Genomic DNA, 16011 nt, shown 5'->3' with positions numbered 1-16011 from the left:
AAATCAAGCAAGCGGCGCACGACTTTTAATAAAAAAATACCACATTCTAGTACTAGTTATATTTTGGGTTGGGTTCTTATTTCGGGGAATAAAATTACGCAAAACTCGATCGTGCCGCTTTCCAATTTTAATTCTTAGACATTTCCAATTCATGTTAATTAAGGGAAATATGGAAACTATTCTCAAATCAAGCTCTTTCGGCTCGATGGCTTGTTTCACCATTAGAGGATGCAAGTTGTTGTTACTTTTCTTTTTAAGTTTACAAGAATTATTGGTTGACTCAGTTCAGTACGATAGACGGTTTGATATTGACAGATTTTCATTGGCTAAATTTGTTTCATGTACGAAACAGATGTCAGATGTCAAAAAATTTATGTAATTAGGTTAAAACCTTCATAAGTCCTTCGTTAAAACTAATCTGAAATTTTATTTATAAAAACATTTATTAAAAATTGACAGTTGACAATATAAAGTACGCCAAAAAAATTGTCCTCCGAATGCGTTTTTGAAATTAACGCTTACATAAAGAAAAGAAAGTTCAAGAAAATTATCAGTGAACTTTCCAGCAGCAATAAATTCAGTTAATGCTTATTTGCGACCTAATTTTCGCGCTTTCACTTTCTTTGTTTTTCAGATTTTGAAATCATTTTGTGTAGTTTTGCTATTTGAAAAGAGCTAAACAATTTTTAGCTGACTAAAATTCAGGGTTATTTTTTGAAATTTTAACTATCACATTTGAAGCTAAAACTGTAAACATAGCAAAATCAACGCCACAAAAAATGATATTGCTTCTGTTTTATCTCGCTTTAGATGTATCTGCATTTGCAGCCGATTGTCCAACAGACTTCATTGAAATTGAACAATTTCCACAAAAATGCTACTACTCGCTTCAGGAAAAGATTGGAAAATATAATCATTTCAATACGACATTCAAAGAGGCAATTTCTGAATGTAAAAGGCGGTGAGTCTTTAAGTATTTCATTCATCGTTGCAGTGGGATACCCTTTAGCTATTCAGGAATTGTAGATCAAAATTTATTGAGACTCAACTCATAATGAATTTAACACCAAATGTAGTTTTTTTCTATTGTTTGCTTTTAACTTTTACTTTTAATTTTTTCGTTGCAGCTTTCTCATTTTAGTGATACTTTTCATAAACTTTTTCAAAAAAAATAAATTAGAGCCAATGTTTAATTTTTCTCTCTAGTTAACTGGTTTATCTGTTTATTACATCTGCTTTAATAATTTGTTATATTTTTTTACTAAAAGCGGGAGGGGTTATATAGCTTTATCCTCATTCTATCTGAACCATTCGAACAATTAATATCAGCATTAAATTGTGGCTAATTGCCCACTGGGACTTTTTCAATCCACTTTTGGAAAAAAATTAAAAATTAAACAGATATTTGACTCTAACTTTTAGAATGTCTTAACTCACTTGCAATGCTATTGTTTTGAATCGATCTTGATGTTTTGCTCCACTGTTTTTTCTAAATTAATTCAATGATCGGCGAGTCAGACTCTTTTCTGTAACAAAATTTTTACGTTTTTGTAACCCAAATTCAATCAAAAATGTTTTATTCAAGCAACTCTGGAAAAACAAAAAATCGAGCAACAACCGAATGAGAGGAGTTGGGATGTAGATATCGAGTCACATATATTTTTAATTCGATGTTCTCATTGTTGAAAACCTAAGTAAATTGAAGAAACTTTTCCTTGGAAAATCGACTAAAGAAAAATAAATTTTCGTGTCTCGCAGTACAATCGTTTTCAATACAAGGTTTAGTTAACCTTGTAGGTCTTTGAGGCATGCAAATTTTTTCCAGATCCAAAAAAAGTTAAAATAAAGCAAAACAAAAAATTTAATTGAAATATTTCTCTTTAAATGTGGCTTCTCTGATTCATCTATTTTTCAATTTTTTTCGATAATGTGGCGTAGTATTGAGATTTTACTTCCTGTTATAGATATTTAAAAAAGTGAAAAATGGGTTTTTTATTATAATTAGACAATAATTTTTATATAATGATTCCTTTTCCTATACTATCAATTGTTACTGTCGAGTTGTTATTTTGAGACATGGAGTTATTTTTTCTTTTATTTTTGATAACGCTGTACAGATGATTATAAGAAAACTGAGAAAACTCTTTCCTTGAAAATTATATATGAAAAGAAATATAGCCAATCCAAGTTTTTTATGAAACCAAATGATAGAAAATTATAACTTCTTGTATTTAATTTGAACAAGAACTCTCTTCGTTGTACTTCCGGTGCCGTTGTAATAATGACTTTGAGAACTTGAAGGAGCATTTCAAAACAATATGACAAAGATTGAGTTGCAATAATTCCTTGTCTTTCTTATACCGTAAACTTGTGGTTTTGGATGTTTAACTCTACATTTATCGCCAGTAAAGTGATCTATGCTTTTCGTAATAAAAATGATTAATTAAAAGAAACAAGACTTTTTTGATACTTGCTTTCTTTGGGTATGGTTTTTTTTCAATCAGATGTATACCAAACACAAATAAAGAAACAAGAACACGCAAACACACACAAGCAAACTCATATGAGCACCAAGAGAAAAATGTTAAGTACTTCCTTGCCTAGTCAAAAAAGACACATTCATTGGCTAAAATTCTGAATAATAAGTTATTGAAATGGCTTTGATTGATAACATAAAATCTATTTTATTAGCAAAAATTTGATTAAAAGTTTTTATTTTTTGATGCTTTTTGTTTTTTCCAAATTATCTGTAATCGGAGTTTTTTCGTAATTTTGTCTGCCTCTTGTATTTTGGGTAAATTATCAAAATTATTTTCACTTGTCACCGTTTTGTTTAACGTTTTATATGAACTAAAGTAAATATCAGCTAAAATTTCTGAAATTCCTTGAACAGGAGAAACAATTTTAGCCAATCAATTATTGAATAAGCCGTTTATGGAAAAGATTAAATTGCTGGCAGTCAATTTTAGTAGTCATCTAAAAAATAATTAAAAAGAAATGATGATTCCAGGGCCGAGGTGTCATCTCTAAGAGACGCAAAATTATGTAAGATTGGAGGTGAATGCGTTGATATTATGTGCGTTGAATCGAACTTACATAATATCAACGCATTCACCGCCAAATTTATATAAATTTGCGTCTCTAAGCGTAGAGCTTACAAAATTTTGCGTTGAATTTAGCAAAGATCTTACATTGTTTTGCGTTGAACTTAGCGTAGATCTTGCATAAATTCAACGCGTTCATAAATTCAACAAAATTTGCGTTTTTAAGCAGAGACCTTTCAAATTTTGCTGTGAATTTAACGTTGATCTTACATGATTTTGCCTTGAATTTAGCGTAGATCTTAAATAATTTGCTTTGAATTTAGCGTAGATCTTAAATAATTTTGTGTGGACTTAAGCGTAGATCATACCTAATTTTGCGATTTGATTGTGCGTAAGGGGAGCGGCGGTAAAAACTGCGAGCCGATTTTAAAATATGCTTGAGTAGACATTTCGTAGCATCTGTCAAATAATCACGTAGTGAAAGAGTAATAACAAAACAAAAAATGTGACAACATAATGTGAATAAAAACGTAATAAAGTGTGATAAAAAATGTCATTGGTAACCTAACAAATTTTCAAAAAAATTATCATCACTAAAAATAGTTGGCACTTGCCATTGTAGACACTCAGTGAGCAGGCTACCAAAACAACGCATATGGAAAAACCCAAAAAAATGAACAGTTGCAAAGATGCACGAACACTGCATGTAAATCGAATAATGAAAGCGTTTTTAGCAAAGATATGAATTTATGTTTTGGTTCCCTCAACAGCCTTGTGCGACGGAAACTATCACGCAAATATCATTTCCAATTCGCTTTAAGAATTATCAAAACAGATGACGACACTTTACAAAAACACAAGCTAGAAATAATGGGGAAGCTACGAAACAAATTATGCTGATGAATTTTATTGAAACGTAATTCGCTAAATTGCTGAATGCTGAATTCGGAAGCGGGTGTAAGCGATATTTGGCCAAACCTCAACTAGGGGAACAAAATTTTTGTAGCCATAGGCAAAAATCTTGAACTAAAGTTTTGTGGAAGTTAAGCGATTAACAACTAAAGCAATTAAAAGGGGTACACCATAATCCATTCGATGCGATAAACTTGTGAAGTTCCCATTTTAGTTCTGCTTGCATGCAAACGATTTGTTAACAGTATTTAAAAATGTACCACTGTTTTTAATGCTTTGCTATTTTGCTCTACTCAGTTAAGGGAAAGCAGGTGTTAATTATTAAAAACTTTAATGTAAATAATTTAGAACTACCGGGAGAAAAAATCCCCAAAAATGGGGAAGTTTGGTACTGAAAATTGTTGAGAAACTCAGAATTTGAAACTCTTAGTAAATTTTTGATTGTTTTTTCACCTATTTTTCAACGAAGTAAGTTGTTATAGTCGCTAATATTATATTATAATATCAAGCAGATATTCCAGCACCTCCTTTTTAAGTGTTTGAATGGGTGTTCGCCTAATTTCCATTGAAGTTGAGTTCTGAATTTTTGCTTAATGGCTGGAAAAATTCTTTTCGCCTAATCAAATTCTCGCCTTATAATGTACTCCTTTCTGAGCTGGGGTATTGAAATCGATCATTTTCGCCAAATTTGAAGCGGACAAACTTGCTTCTTATGTATCTTTTTGGCAATCATAGGATTCCCAATAGTTCTTTGCCAAATATAATTGAACAGAAACCCAGTAAACTGGTAGACTAATATAGACACACAATAAAGGCTAATAGTGCATTACTAGTTTTTTCAGCCGCGTTATTTTCTTTTGATTGCAAATTTTTTTTTATCTATTTCAATGTTTTTTAAGCCATGAGAATAGTGATCAGTTAATCTCATCAACCTCTAATGAATTAAAGTTGAATAATGTGTTAAGCCACTTGAATAGTGTACGCCAAAAAAATATAAGTCCCGAAGTGGCAATAAAACTTATTAATTCCGAGATTTTTCTAAAAAGCTATTGAACAGTTGATGACAAATTAAATACGTTTGTGCCGAAAACATTGAAATGCTTCATGTTAATCATATGTGGCATTTGTCTGACGAGTTGCTGAGAATGATATATAATTCTGTTCTCAAAAAGTTGATCTGGTACTGAAAAAATTGCCATGATTGACATCACAATACCTAGTAACGTATTGACTAGATCATAAATTTTTCATATCTCTTAAATTTTTAAAACTTTTTCATTTATCTTTTAAACATATGTGACAACGGAAAATGTAAAAGTTATTTTTTTCATAAACATCGAACATATTTTTCTATTGTTTCTGTAAGGTCTATAAATATTTGTAAAAACAGTCGTCCTGAGCGTATAGAAAAGTTCAACAAGGATTGCCAACACGTTTGAATTGAAGTCTAAAGAGCATGATAAAGAAATAGATTTTTGATCACCAAAAATAATGCTCATGATACAACCATCTACAGTTCGAATAAATTTGATAAAAATTCTTCTCAAAAACGATTTAGCCTCATGTCACAGTTGGTTTGATAATGATGGTCTAACAGTTAACACAGAAAAAAGTTGTTACTTAGCTTCTGATAAAATTACTCCATCAGTAGACATGCTTGGCCAAAATCTTCGTTGCAAAGATACTGTAAAGTATCTTGGTTTAATTATTGAAAAAAAATGACGTTTAAGGAACATATAGTCCAAGCAATTGAAGAACTATCAAAATTTTGCGGAGTTCCGTTTAAAGCCCGAGCTTATTTCCTGAAACATCAGTTGATAAAATTCTACAGCTTCTAAATTAGCTATGGTTTACTAGTATATGGCAACACTTACAAAACAAAGTTTTTAGAAATTCAGCAATCACAAAAAAGAATTTTTTGTGCCTACTTTTTTCGAAAGAAGACTGGCACAATCAAGGATATATTGATAAGGGAAAAAATTTACTATGTTTCTGAGATATTTCTGTTCGAAATATTTTGCGAGGTGTTCCTGCAATTGACTGGTGAGTTGGAGCTCAATTAATTTGAGCTAGAAAACTTAGCTCACAGGCGAAACACTCGCAGTGGATCAGCAAATTTGATATTGTCTGCTAAATTCAAAACGGCAAAATTGCAGCTTTCCCTAATAAAGACTACTGACTAAAGCATACAATTTACTAATAAAATTGAACTTGATACCGGAAAATAAATGTAATTTAAAGAATTACTTTCAAAAAAATTCTACGACAATTCGCCGAAACATACGTTCTTGGTAACAAAACTTTATTTGAAGAACTTTTTTAACAATTGGTTCTCATTAAGGTTCATCTTCTTGAAGAATAGTACTACTCAATGCTGAACCTTCTGGATACAAATAATATCCTACATTTGATAACTTTTGAAATTAATTGTAAACCGATGTAATAATAATGTTTTGTATTCAATAAATTCAAATTCAAATCACTAAGAATAATAAAAACGGCTTGTGATTTGAACCGATATTTGTGTAGTTTTGAAAAAAACACTTTTGATAACTTTAGAGCAAGCAGATTCCTTTTTCCTAGGTCAGGTTCCAGACGCTGTAATCAGCCAGTGGTCCGAGAAAGTTTTTTTTTAAAATTGTCCAATATTAGTAGTGAAGTAAAGATTGAGTATTAGGGGAGAAGTAAAAACTGCACTAAAAACCAGGAAGTCATCTAGGTGGTTAAGGTAATTTTTGTTTGCAAACTTTTCATTTTCTCTTCAATCAGGTGCTAAAAATATATGAAGAGAGTTATTTGACACTGCTACCTCAATCATTATTTATTATTGTGGGTACCCCCAAAAACAAAATCCGTCAATGTGGTCTCATACCCCTGTACGCAACCCAAATGGGCTTGACTGGAGCTGGTTTTGGGTCACAAACGTCAATTTAGGCATAAAAAAGTACACTTGTCGGGATAAAAGAAGTATTCTTGCCAAGCGTGCTCTTTCCCAGCTTATTGTATTGAGTGCATATTATTTGCAAATCCCAAGCAAATATACCATATTTTAGAAATGTTCTTGCTCCTTGGCACGAAAAAACATCACGACTATTTTGATTGAACACTTAATTTTCTGAATCAAAATTTTTACTAAAAAGTTAAAGCAATATAGGAATTTCTATTTTTTTTTAAACTTGTCGATAGCTTTTTTTAAATCATTTTTGTCTATTTTCACTTATTTTTGCGTTATAATTAGCCCAAAGATATTACAGTTGTATTGCTATAATGAGAAACTAGTTGAAGAAATGCCCCTCCGCAACATTGGAAGAATATTGGTTGGTCTGCAGCCTTCAAAGCATTACGTTTCTATGAAGCGTGTTAGGTTGTTAAAATCTTTCAATAAAATGAAAATTTTACACTGAAAAATCACCTGAGAAATACAGAGAAACAGACATTTCTTGAAACTAAACAACTGATGGCAAAACTTGAGTCAACCTAACACCCCACTTCTTCAACGGCAGCTCTTTTGTTGAAGCATCAATGATTTTGCGCAACCGAAGTGTCCCGAGACTCGATTGCAGAGAAAGGACCTCCATGAGAGAGCGACGCTGATTTTTGTCTATCGATATGATATGACATGATGTCAGCGTAACTCCTCTCTTTACACAGAGAGCTTTGATAACAGTTGGTTTGGCCTTTTGAAGCTGATGGGCCACTTCCAGCAGTACATGCGAAGACAATAGTCAAAACACTGTTTTCGCAACATCAATTTTTGGGTTCATGTTTGCTCCTCTTAATAGATTCGAGATATTTGCAGATTTTGCTACCGCTCTCAGGAAATTTTTTGCTAACGGGTTAACAATTGTTTCTTCAAAGTGTGTTTTTTGAAACTGGGCTCCCAAATCTCCTTGAGCTTGATGTCTAATCTTGCATCGTCATCAGTTGTCGTTGATTAAAGAGCAAGAATTCCCTTTGCAATGGTTGAAGATGAGGTCCGATTCCAATATCATCACATCAGGAATTGCGAATTTCATTTGAACGTATCCTATTTTCGGAAAATCGAGGGCACTGCCGTATTTAATTAGTTTCAATCTAAGGAACTTGGGCTTTCTGATCTGTGGCATTAAATTAAATACTATTATAACTAACATTTGTATTACATTTTTCAATTTATCTTCTTTAATCAATAAATAAAACCTATTGAAATCAAAACAGACCTCCAAACTCGCTTGCCTAAATTTGAACCCTTTGTATAAAATGAGACATCTACTGTATTAAACACTTTTCATAGGTCTAAAATCTTTATTTTTGTTCGTGTTGTTCACTCAATATGTTGCTTGATGGCTAGAAAAATTCCTTTCGACTAATCAAACTTTTGCCTAATAATCTACTCCTTTCGGATTTAGGGTATTGAAATCAATCAATTTCGCCAAATTTGAGGCGGAAAATTTTGCTGTCTTATATATTTTATAGCAGTCATAGGATTGGCAATAAATTTTTGCCAAATTTAATTGGTTAGATACCCAGTAAACTAGTAATTTAATATAGGCACACAATAAAAGCTAATCATCTATTACTAGTTATTCCAGCCGTGTTTTTCCGTTTGATTGCAAATTGTTTTCATCTACTTTAATGTTTTCTTGAGTCGGGACAAAATAGATCAGTTAATCTCATCAATCTCTAATGAAAAAAAAAATAATTATGTTTTAAACCACTTACATCGTGTACGCAAAACAAAATTCTAAGCCCAAAAGTGTGAATAAAACTTATTAATTCCGAGATTTTGCTAAAGAGCTAATGAACAGTTGATGACAATTTCTATGATTTTTTGACGAAAACATTGAAATGAGTCATGTTAATCATTTGTGGCATATGATTGACGCGTTGTTGAGAATGCTATATAATTGTCTTCCCAAAAAGTTGGTCTGGTACCGAAAACATTGCCAAAATTGACATCACAATACCTATAACGTATTAACTAGGTCATGATACCTTCAAAATCTCTTAAACTTTTAATACTTTTTGTAACTTATCTTTTATACAGATGTGACAATAAAAAGTGTTAAAGTTATTTATTTCAAAAAACATTGAACATAATTTTCTATTATTTCTGTAAGACACGTACAAATTTGTAAAAACATCCGTGCTGAGCGTATAGAGAATTTCAAGAAAAATTGCCAACACGTTAAAATTTAAATCTTAGGATAGTGATAAAGAAATAGAACTCTGATCACTAAAAAAACAGCGGTTTATGATATGTGTGTAGTTCGGAGAAAAAATAAGGCTACCAATCATAGTACAAGCAAGATTTTTTTCCTAGGTCAGGTTTACACCATTTTCAAAAGTAAACGGTTTATGCAAAAATTTTCTGCAAATTGTCTTTCGCTAAACAATTTTGAGCTTTCGAGTGAAAACTCTGGAAAAACCAAGGTCGAATAATTGACTCAATTGGATTTTGGGGTACCCACAATAATGAATATTCATTATTGTGGGTATCCCAGAAAGCAATTCAGTCTATGTGGTCTCATACCCTCGTACCTTCGTATAGAACATCATGACTATTTTGATTGCGAACTTAATTTTCTGAATCAAATTTTTTTTTTATAATTAATACCAGCAATTGGAAAAAATTTTAAATTTTGACACTTGTCGACTTTTTCCAAAATTATTTCCTCGGTTGTCAAACTGTTTTTAGTTCTTAGCATCTCGATATCTTTTTTAAAATCACTTTCGTCTATTTTCACTTCTGTTTTGCATAGCAGTTAGCCCATAGATATTACAGCTGTATTGCTATAACGAAAAACTAAATGATGAAATGTCCCTCCTCAATACTGGGTGAATATTGGTTGGTCTTAGGCCCTCAAAGCACTAGGTCTCAATGAAGCGTGTTATATTTTTCAAATCTTTCATTAAAATGAAAATATTACACCGAAAAATCACCTGAGAAATACAAAAAAGTGAAATTTCTTGAAACAAACAACTAATGGCGAAAGTAGATGAGTCAACCTAACGGCCCCCTTCTTCAACGACCACTCCTTTTGAAGCATCAACAATTTCTCGCAACCTAAGCATCCCAGAGCGCCGATAGCAGAAAATGAACCTCCTTGAGAGAGCGAAGCTGATTTTGCCTATAGATATGACATGATGTCAGCATAGCTGTTCTCTTTTCACAGAGAACTTTGATACCAGTTGGTTCGGACCCACCAGTACAGGCGAAGACAGTAGACAAAACACTGCTTTCGCAACCTCAATTTTTGTGTTCATATTTGCTCCTTTTAATTGATTCGTGATAGTTGCAGCCTTCGCTACCGCTCTCGGGAAATTATTTGCTAGCGGGTTAACAATTGTTTCTTCAAAGTATGTTTTTTTGAAACTGGGCTCCCAAATTCCCTTGACCTTGATGTCTAGTCTTGCATCGTCATCAGTTGTCGTTGATTAAAGAGCAAGAATTCCCTTTGCAATGGTTGAAGATGAGGTTCGATTCCAATATCATCACATCAGGAATTGCGAATTTCATTTGGGCGTATCCTATTTTCAGAAAATTGAGGGCACTGCCGTATTTAATTACTTTCCATCTAAAGAACTTGGGTTTTCTGATCTGTGGCATTAAAATAAATACTATTTTAACAAACATTTTCCATTACATTTTTCAAGTTGACTTCTATAATCATTAAATAACACCTAATGCAATCAAAACAGACCTTCAAACTTGCTTGCCTCAGTTTGAACTGTTTGTAAAAACAAGACATCTACTCTATTAAACGCTTTTGACAGTTCCAAAATCTTTATTTTTTGTTTTTGTTGTTCACTCAAATGTTTTGATTATAGATAGAAATTTGTTAGTTTTCTTAGGCTTAATCTTCCAAGTGTATTTTATCAATGTATCATCATTTTATCAATGATTTCATCAAAACACTAATTTTCTTATAATTTTGTTATATAGGGCAGCTATAGGATTGATAAATTTTTTTTATCGATACTGCTTTCAACCATCGTCAATTGAAACGAAATGATAAGTTTAAGAAAATTGATCAAAAACATAATTTACCACAAAATCGTTGATCAACAAGACTGCTTTGAAGTACGTTAAAGTATAAAAGAAACAGCTGAGAACTAAGGCACAGCGTAATGACAGAGAACTCTTATATTTTTGACCAGTTTATTGGTTGTACTCAAAAATTCTCTTTAACACAGGTTCGGAGATCAATTTTGCATGTCAGTGAATTTTTTTCGGCCATGCACAGTTGCTAAAAAGGGACTTATGGTGATTATATTTGATATCATATCAATATTAATTTTTTCACTTATTAGTGAATTTAGTTTTTAAACCAACTAAGACACATTCGTGAAAACTGCTTTTTTTTGTTTAGAGGATCCCAGCTGTTCGAGCCTGCTTCGGTTGATGAAGCAAAGGTTGTTAGCCAACGGTTCTCCCGATATGTTTATACAATGACAGGTAATGGTTAATTCTTAGTTAATGCTATGATTCAAACATTAAAGTAACTCTTGTCATAACACTTCTCGTCGGGGTATCATGAGGCTCACATATCCTTGGCCAGATATACTTGTTTCTAGTAGTTTTTTGTTGAATTATAAACGTGCGATTTTTGTTCTGTTTTCTGGGGCCTTTTATGGTTTTATTTGAAGCATATAAAAATATGAATAGTACCATATTAACCTTGCCTTTTATTTGAAGCGCATAAAACACTACTTCATAGATCCAGATCAGAAAGTTTCAATAAGATCAGGTCCCATTGGGTCCCTTATAAGCAAAAAGTGAACCTATTTCATGTATTTAATTTAGAATTGTTCTCTGCCTCTATTTGCAGCTGATGTTTTCTTTTGTGTGTAGGGTCATATGCCTTAATGAAAGGCTCGTTTTTTTAAGTGTGGATAGTCGGGTTCGCAACTCTTTTTGAATTCTTTGGATTGTAAAAAAGGACTTGTATTTATATGTTTTTCAAGTTGTGATCCAGAACATAATTTCATTAGTTTTTGTTTCCGGTCTGATCAGCAAGGCATATGACCCTACACACAAACGAAAACATCACCTGCAAATAGAGACAGAACAATTCAAAATTAAATACATTAAATAGGTTAATTCACTTTTTGCTTATAAGGGACCCAGGGGTACCTGATCTTATTTCTGATATGACAACAAAAAACCAGAACGGCCTAATTTCCCTATTTTTTAAAAAAAACCTCATAATGTCAAAGCCGTGATTATCAGTAGCTGTAATTCGAAACCATTGAAAAGGTGCTAAGAAAATTAGCCGACAGGGCATTTAGCCGACAAGGAAAAAATGGGAAATTTAGCCGACAGTTTTATCATAATTGGTCATAAAAGTCTCATTGGTCCATAAATCAGTAGTTCGGTTATGATAGATTCATATCAAGTCCCACGGGCCGCTGAGGCATGGCCATGGCCCGCGAGGCATGGCAACATGCGGTGAAAAATCTTGGTTACACTAGTTGATTGACCTTCGTTACACAAGATGATAGACCATCATTACACTAGATAATGAAAAAATTGCGGTATATTTGTCCGCTATATTGTTTTCAATTGGTCAATCACAGCTTCAGAATAAGTTTGATTGCTCATTTTATCTAAATTGTCGGTTAAATTTCTCAATTTTTGGTTGTCGACTAAACGCCCTGCCGGCCAATACGGCGGCCACCCATTGAAAACGATCAGTTGTTTGAAATATTCAATTTTTTGGCAAAAAGAAAGTCTGAATTCATAAAATAAATCAATGGAACCTAATTCTGTTGTAAATAAAACGAACTAATAGAGCTGTGCTTCAGTGCTATATTGAAAAGTTTCTCTTGCAAGAAATAATTTTGCACGTTTCGTTCGTACGTTTAATTCTGCACTCAACTTAATTAGAAACTTAACTGGCAGTCTATAAAATACAGCTTGAAGTAAATTTAGATATATACTGACAAAATAGTTTGAAGAATTTCAACGCTTTAAGCCATTTTTGTTTCTACCCTCAGTACTTTGCGCATCCCCGTTACATCGCACGTGTCATTAAATAGTAAGTCATTGCAAAAATACTAGTGGGTGCCGAAGCAATTAATTTGAATGGGGCACAAATGGAAAAGATCCAAAAACATAACCCGACAAGTCCTAAATTACAATCCAAATGACTGCATATTTTACTAAGCTGACTATTCACATTTTTGTTAATAAACACGCCGGATTTTTTTCTGTTTTTAGTTTTTGAACCCATCCTCCCCTCTTAGTGGATGAATATTATTTACACTCTCAGGGCGCAGGTGCCATATTTTTACATAACATAATGGTTTGCTTTGTAATGACAAATGCTCTGTAAATGGGGGTGCAAGACGTGCTGGCGGCACAACCAGAAAAAAATAGTTTTATGCAAAAATCTTAAAGCACGTCATGCCATGTAATGAAAAAAAACATGAAAAATATATTGAAATAAATTGGACGAATAGTGCCAAAAACCAACAAACAAGAACATTATCAAGTTTAAATGCGTTTTTTAAAACAATTGCTGTCAAAGCATTACGCAATAACTGAAAATTTACAAAAAAATTTGGATGAAAACAGTTTCCCGAGAAACCTATGAAATCCATTATATTTGACATTAAGTGAGACACCAAAAAATGAGCAACAAATACAGGCAAAAATCCAAGAAGTTAAACGTTATTTTTTTTAGAAAATGAACTTTTTAAGTCATAAAAAAGTGTCAACTCAAAACAATAAAAGGTTCACTTTTTTATTATATGGGATCCAATGCGAGCCGCCAAAATGAGATTTTGTGATATTAAATCAAAAAACAGCAAAGCGGCTTATATTTTTTAAAACCACATGAAGTCAAACAAACCGAAGTCAAAATACCAATTAGTTACTATCTGATAAATTTAAGAGAAGTTCAATTGCATCTCACTGCAGTGCCCACCGGACTTGTTTCCACTAAAACTAAATGCCAAGAAAACAAAGTAAACAGAAAACACGGGCAAAGTTGACAAACCAATAATGTTTTAATTAAACAAATAAGACAAAAATTCATTTAAAAATTTAACTTTTTATCAATTTGAAATCCAATGAGACCTGACATTAGAGATGCCGAGTGTTATGACAGCAAAAACAGCAAGAGCTAAGAGAGTAAAAAATTTGTGCACAAAATCACAGATCTTTCTGTTTAGTTTATACTGATACTGATGAATTAGAAACAAACAATTGGCGAGATGTAAGCATCTCTGCCGCTCATTTGAGGTAACAGATTTCTGACTGCCTTTCAAAATGGAAATCTTCGCATCACTTGATAGTCTATTAAGACCCATATGTGTTTGAGTGGAAGAGGGGGCTTGAATTTATGTTTAAAAGGTCAGTTTTCAAAGCTTCGAGCCCAAAGTGAGCAGTTTGTCGTTTTTTTCCCTTTTTGGTTTTATGAGAACGGACTTGTTGGGTGACATAGCTTACATTTCTCTGGGATACGTTACAAGGCACTAGTTTTTTCATGTTTTTTTGTAATATCTTGATAATGTATACTTAAACAGAAAAATGAAGGTCTCTTAAAAAAAGTTTCGTTTTCGTTTCAAGTGTTTTGAATCATAGGTGACCAAAAATTTAGACCGAATAAGCTTTCAAATGCATTAAAGGATAGAGATTATCATCCATGTTTTTCGTAGTCTAAATCGTTAGATTTTTGCAAAGAACAGTTCGTTTTTGAAAACATAATTACCATTGAATAATGCAAATAATAATTGAAACTTGCTCATTTAATTCTTAAAGAATAAGTTTATTATTATGAAATATTATGAAATATTTTCATTACTTTCAAGATATTTACACCAGTAGTCTTTAGAGCGTCAAAAAATTTTTGCTTTTTTTTTAGTTTTTGACATTTCTGGGCTGGCAAGCTACGTGCGTTTTCCTTTCGTAATTTTGGTTTCCAATACCTTAAAACCAAGAGTGTCTATTCAATTTAAGTGCTATTATTCATGTTTACTCTAAAGTTGTTAGACCGAGGCTCTATTTCCGTCTGTTCGTGCTCTGCTGGTCAGGTGAAAGTTTTCCATATATCATTCAATTCTTTAAGTTATATTTTAGGATGTCTTGATGTTTTTTTTTGCTGAGCGACTTTTTATTCAGAGCCCTATTCTTAACAAAATTTGTTTTCTCAGTGTGGTACTGGACTGGGTACTACAGGTTTAGCCAGATGATTGAAACATTTCCCGATAAATGGATGACAACAGCTTGGTTGAGCCAGTTGTCTGACGGGTTGGCAGTTCCCTCAAACATTCAAGTTTCGGTCCAGTTTCCACCAATACATTCCCGTCAATATTACTCTGAAAAATGTATCGGAGGACTTCAATATGAACCATATCTGTTACCAACTTCTTGCCTAGGAAAAAAATCATACATTTGTGAGTATTTCAAATGAAACATTAAACGACAGCAAATTAAATTTTGGTGGTTGGCGATTATGACTACCGTTACGTGGTGATAGCAATTAATCGAAATGAACCGTCAATAATATTTAATTGAATTTGAATTAATTTGAGCACTGTAGCACTTTTTTATTTTCAACAGTGAGTCAAGCTTGAACAAACACGCGTTGAGGCAAAAGCGCATCTTGAGATAAAAATACGTAATAAACTAACTGAAATGCGCACAACAAAGCATCACAGTATTTCAGCTCGTTTTTGCAATGATTTCAGCACTTTTAACGGCTTTTCTTACTTAGGTTCAGCGAATATCAGTGCATTTCAGCAATTATTCCAAAAAGTTTATTTTTAATAGTAGCAAATAAGATACTGCACCTTTCAACGAAATACGACGTAGCAGAAGAAGAGAGGCCCCCGCTTTCGACATTGAGGTTCGATCCTTAAGCAAAGGTGAAAGAATGACCTTGAATCGAATGAAATGAAGGCCAGAAAACGCTGAAAAAAATCGATTTTTCTTTTTGAAAATCAGCTGTTTTCAGCGCATGCCCTATAACATGTGAACACTTTACTGCATAGCAATGTAAAATTTTGAAATTTTGGTTTCCGGAAAGAAATTCTACTTTTTTTCAGATAATTTATCTACCCGGCTGCT

General features: G+C 32.7%; 1 protein-coding gene across 1 annotated transcript; it reads left to right on the top strand.

The window, feature by feature from the left end:
• Nucleotides 1-549: 549 nt before the first annotated feature.
• Nucleotides 550-15483, top strand: LOC142338514 (uncharacterized). The gene is made up of 3 exons (XM_075388297.1): nucleotides 550-961; nucleotides 11309-11394; nucleotides 15096-15483. Exons 1-3 carry the CDS (start codon nucleotides 780-782, stop codon nucleotides 15353-15355), a joined length of 528 nt encoding a protein of 175 aa, XP_075244412.1. The 5' UTR covers nucleotides 550-779; the 3' UTR covers nucleotides 15356-15483.
• The last annotated feature ends 528 nt before the right edge of the window (nucleotides 15484-16011 follow it).

Source organism: Convolutriloba macropyga, chromosome 4, assembly GCF_964194025.1.
Source record: "Convolutriloba macropyga chromosome 4, txConMacr16.3, whole genome shotgun sequence".
NCBI lineage: Eukaryota > Metazoa > Xenacoelomorpha > Acoela > Convolutidae > Convolutriloba > Convolutriloba macropyga.
Note: the sequence above shows the minus strand (reverse complement) of the source record. Positions and strands in the feature narration are given on the sequence as shown.

What these genes read in the sequence shown, in the direction of transcription:
- LOC142338514 (XM_075388297.1), top strand. Translation starts at nt 780, where the DNA reads ATGATATTGCTTCTGTTTTATCTCGCTTTAGATGTATCTGCATTTGCA. An exon ending in ATTTCTGAATGTAAAAGGCG is followed by an intron (nt 962 to 11,308) that starts GTGAGTCTTTAA and finishes TTTTTTGTTTAG; the next exon opens with AGGATCCCAGCTGTTCGAGC. An exon ending in ATATGTTTATACAATGACAG is followed by an intron (nt 11,395 to 15,095) that starts GTAATGGTTAAT and finishes TTGTTTTCTCAG; the next exon opens with TGTGGTACTGGACTGGGTAC.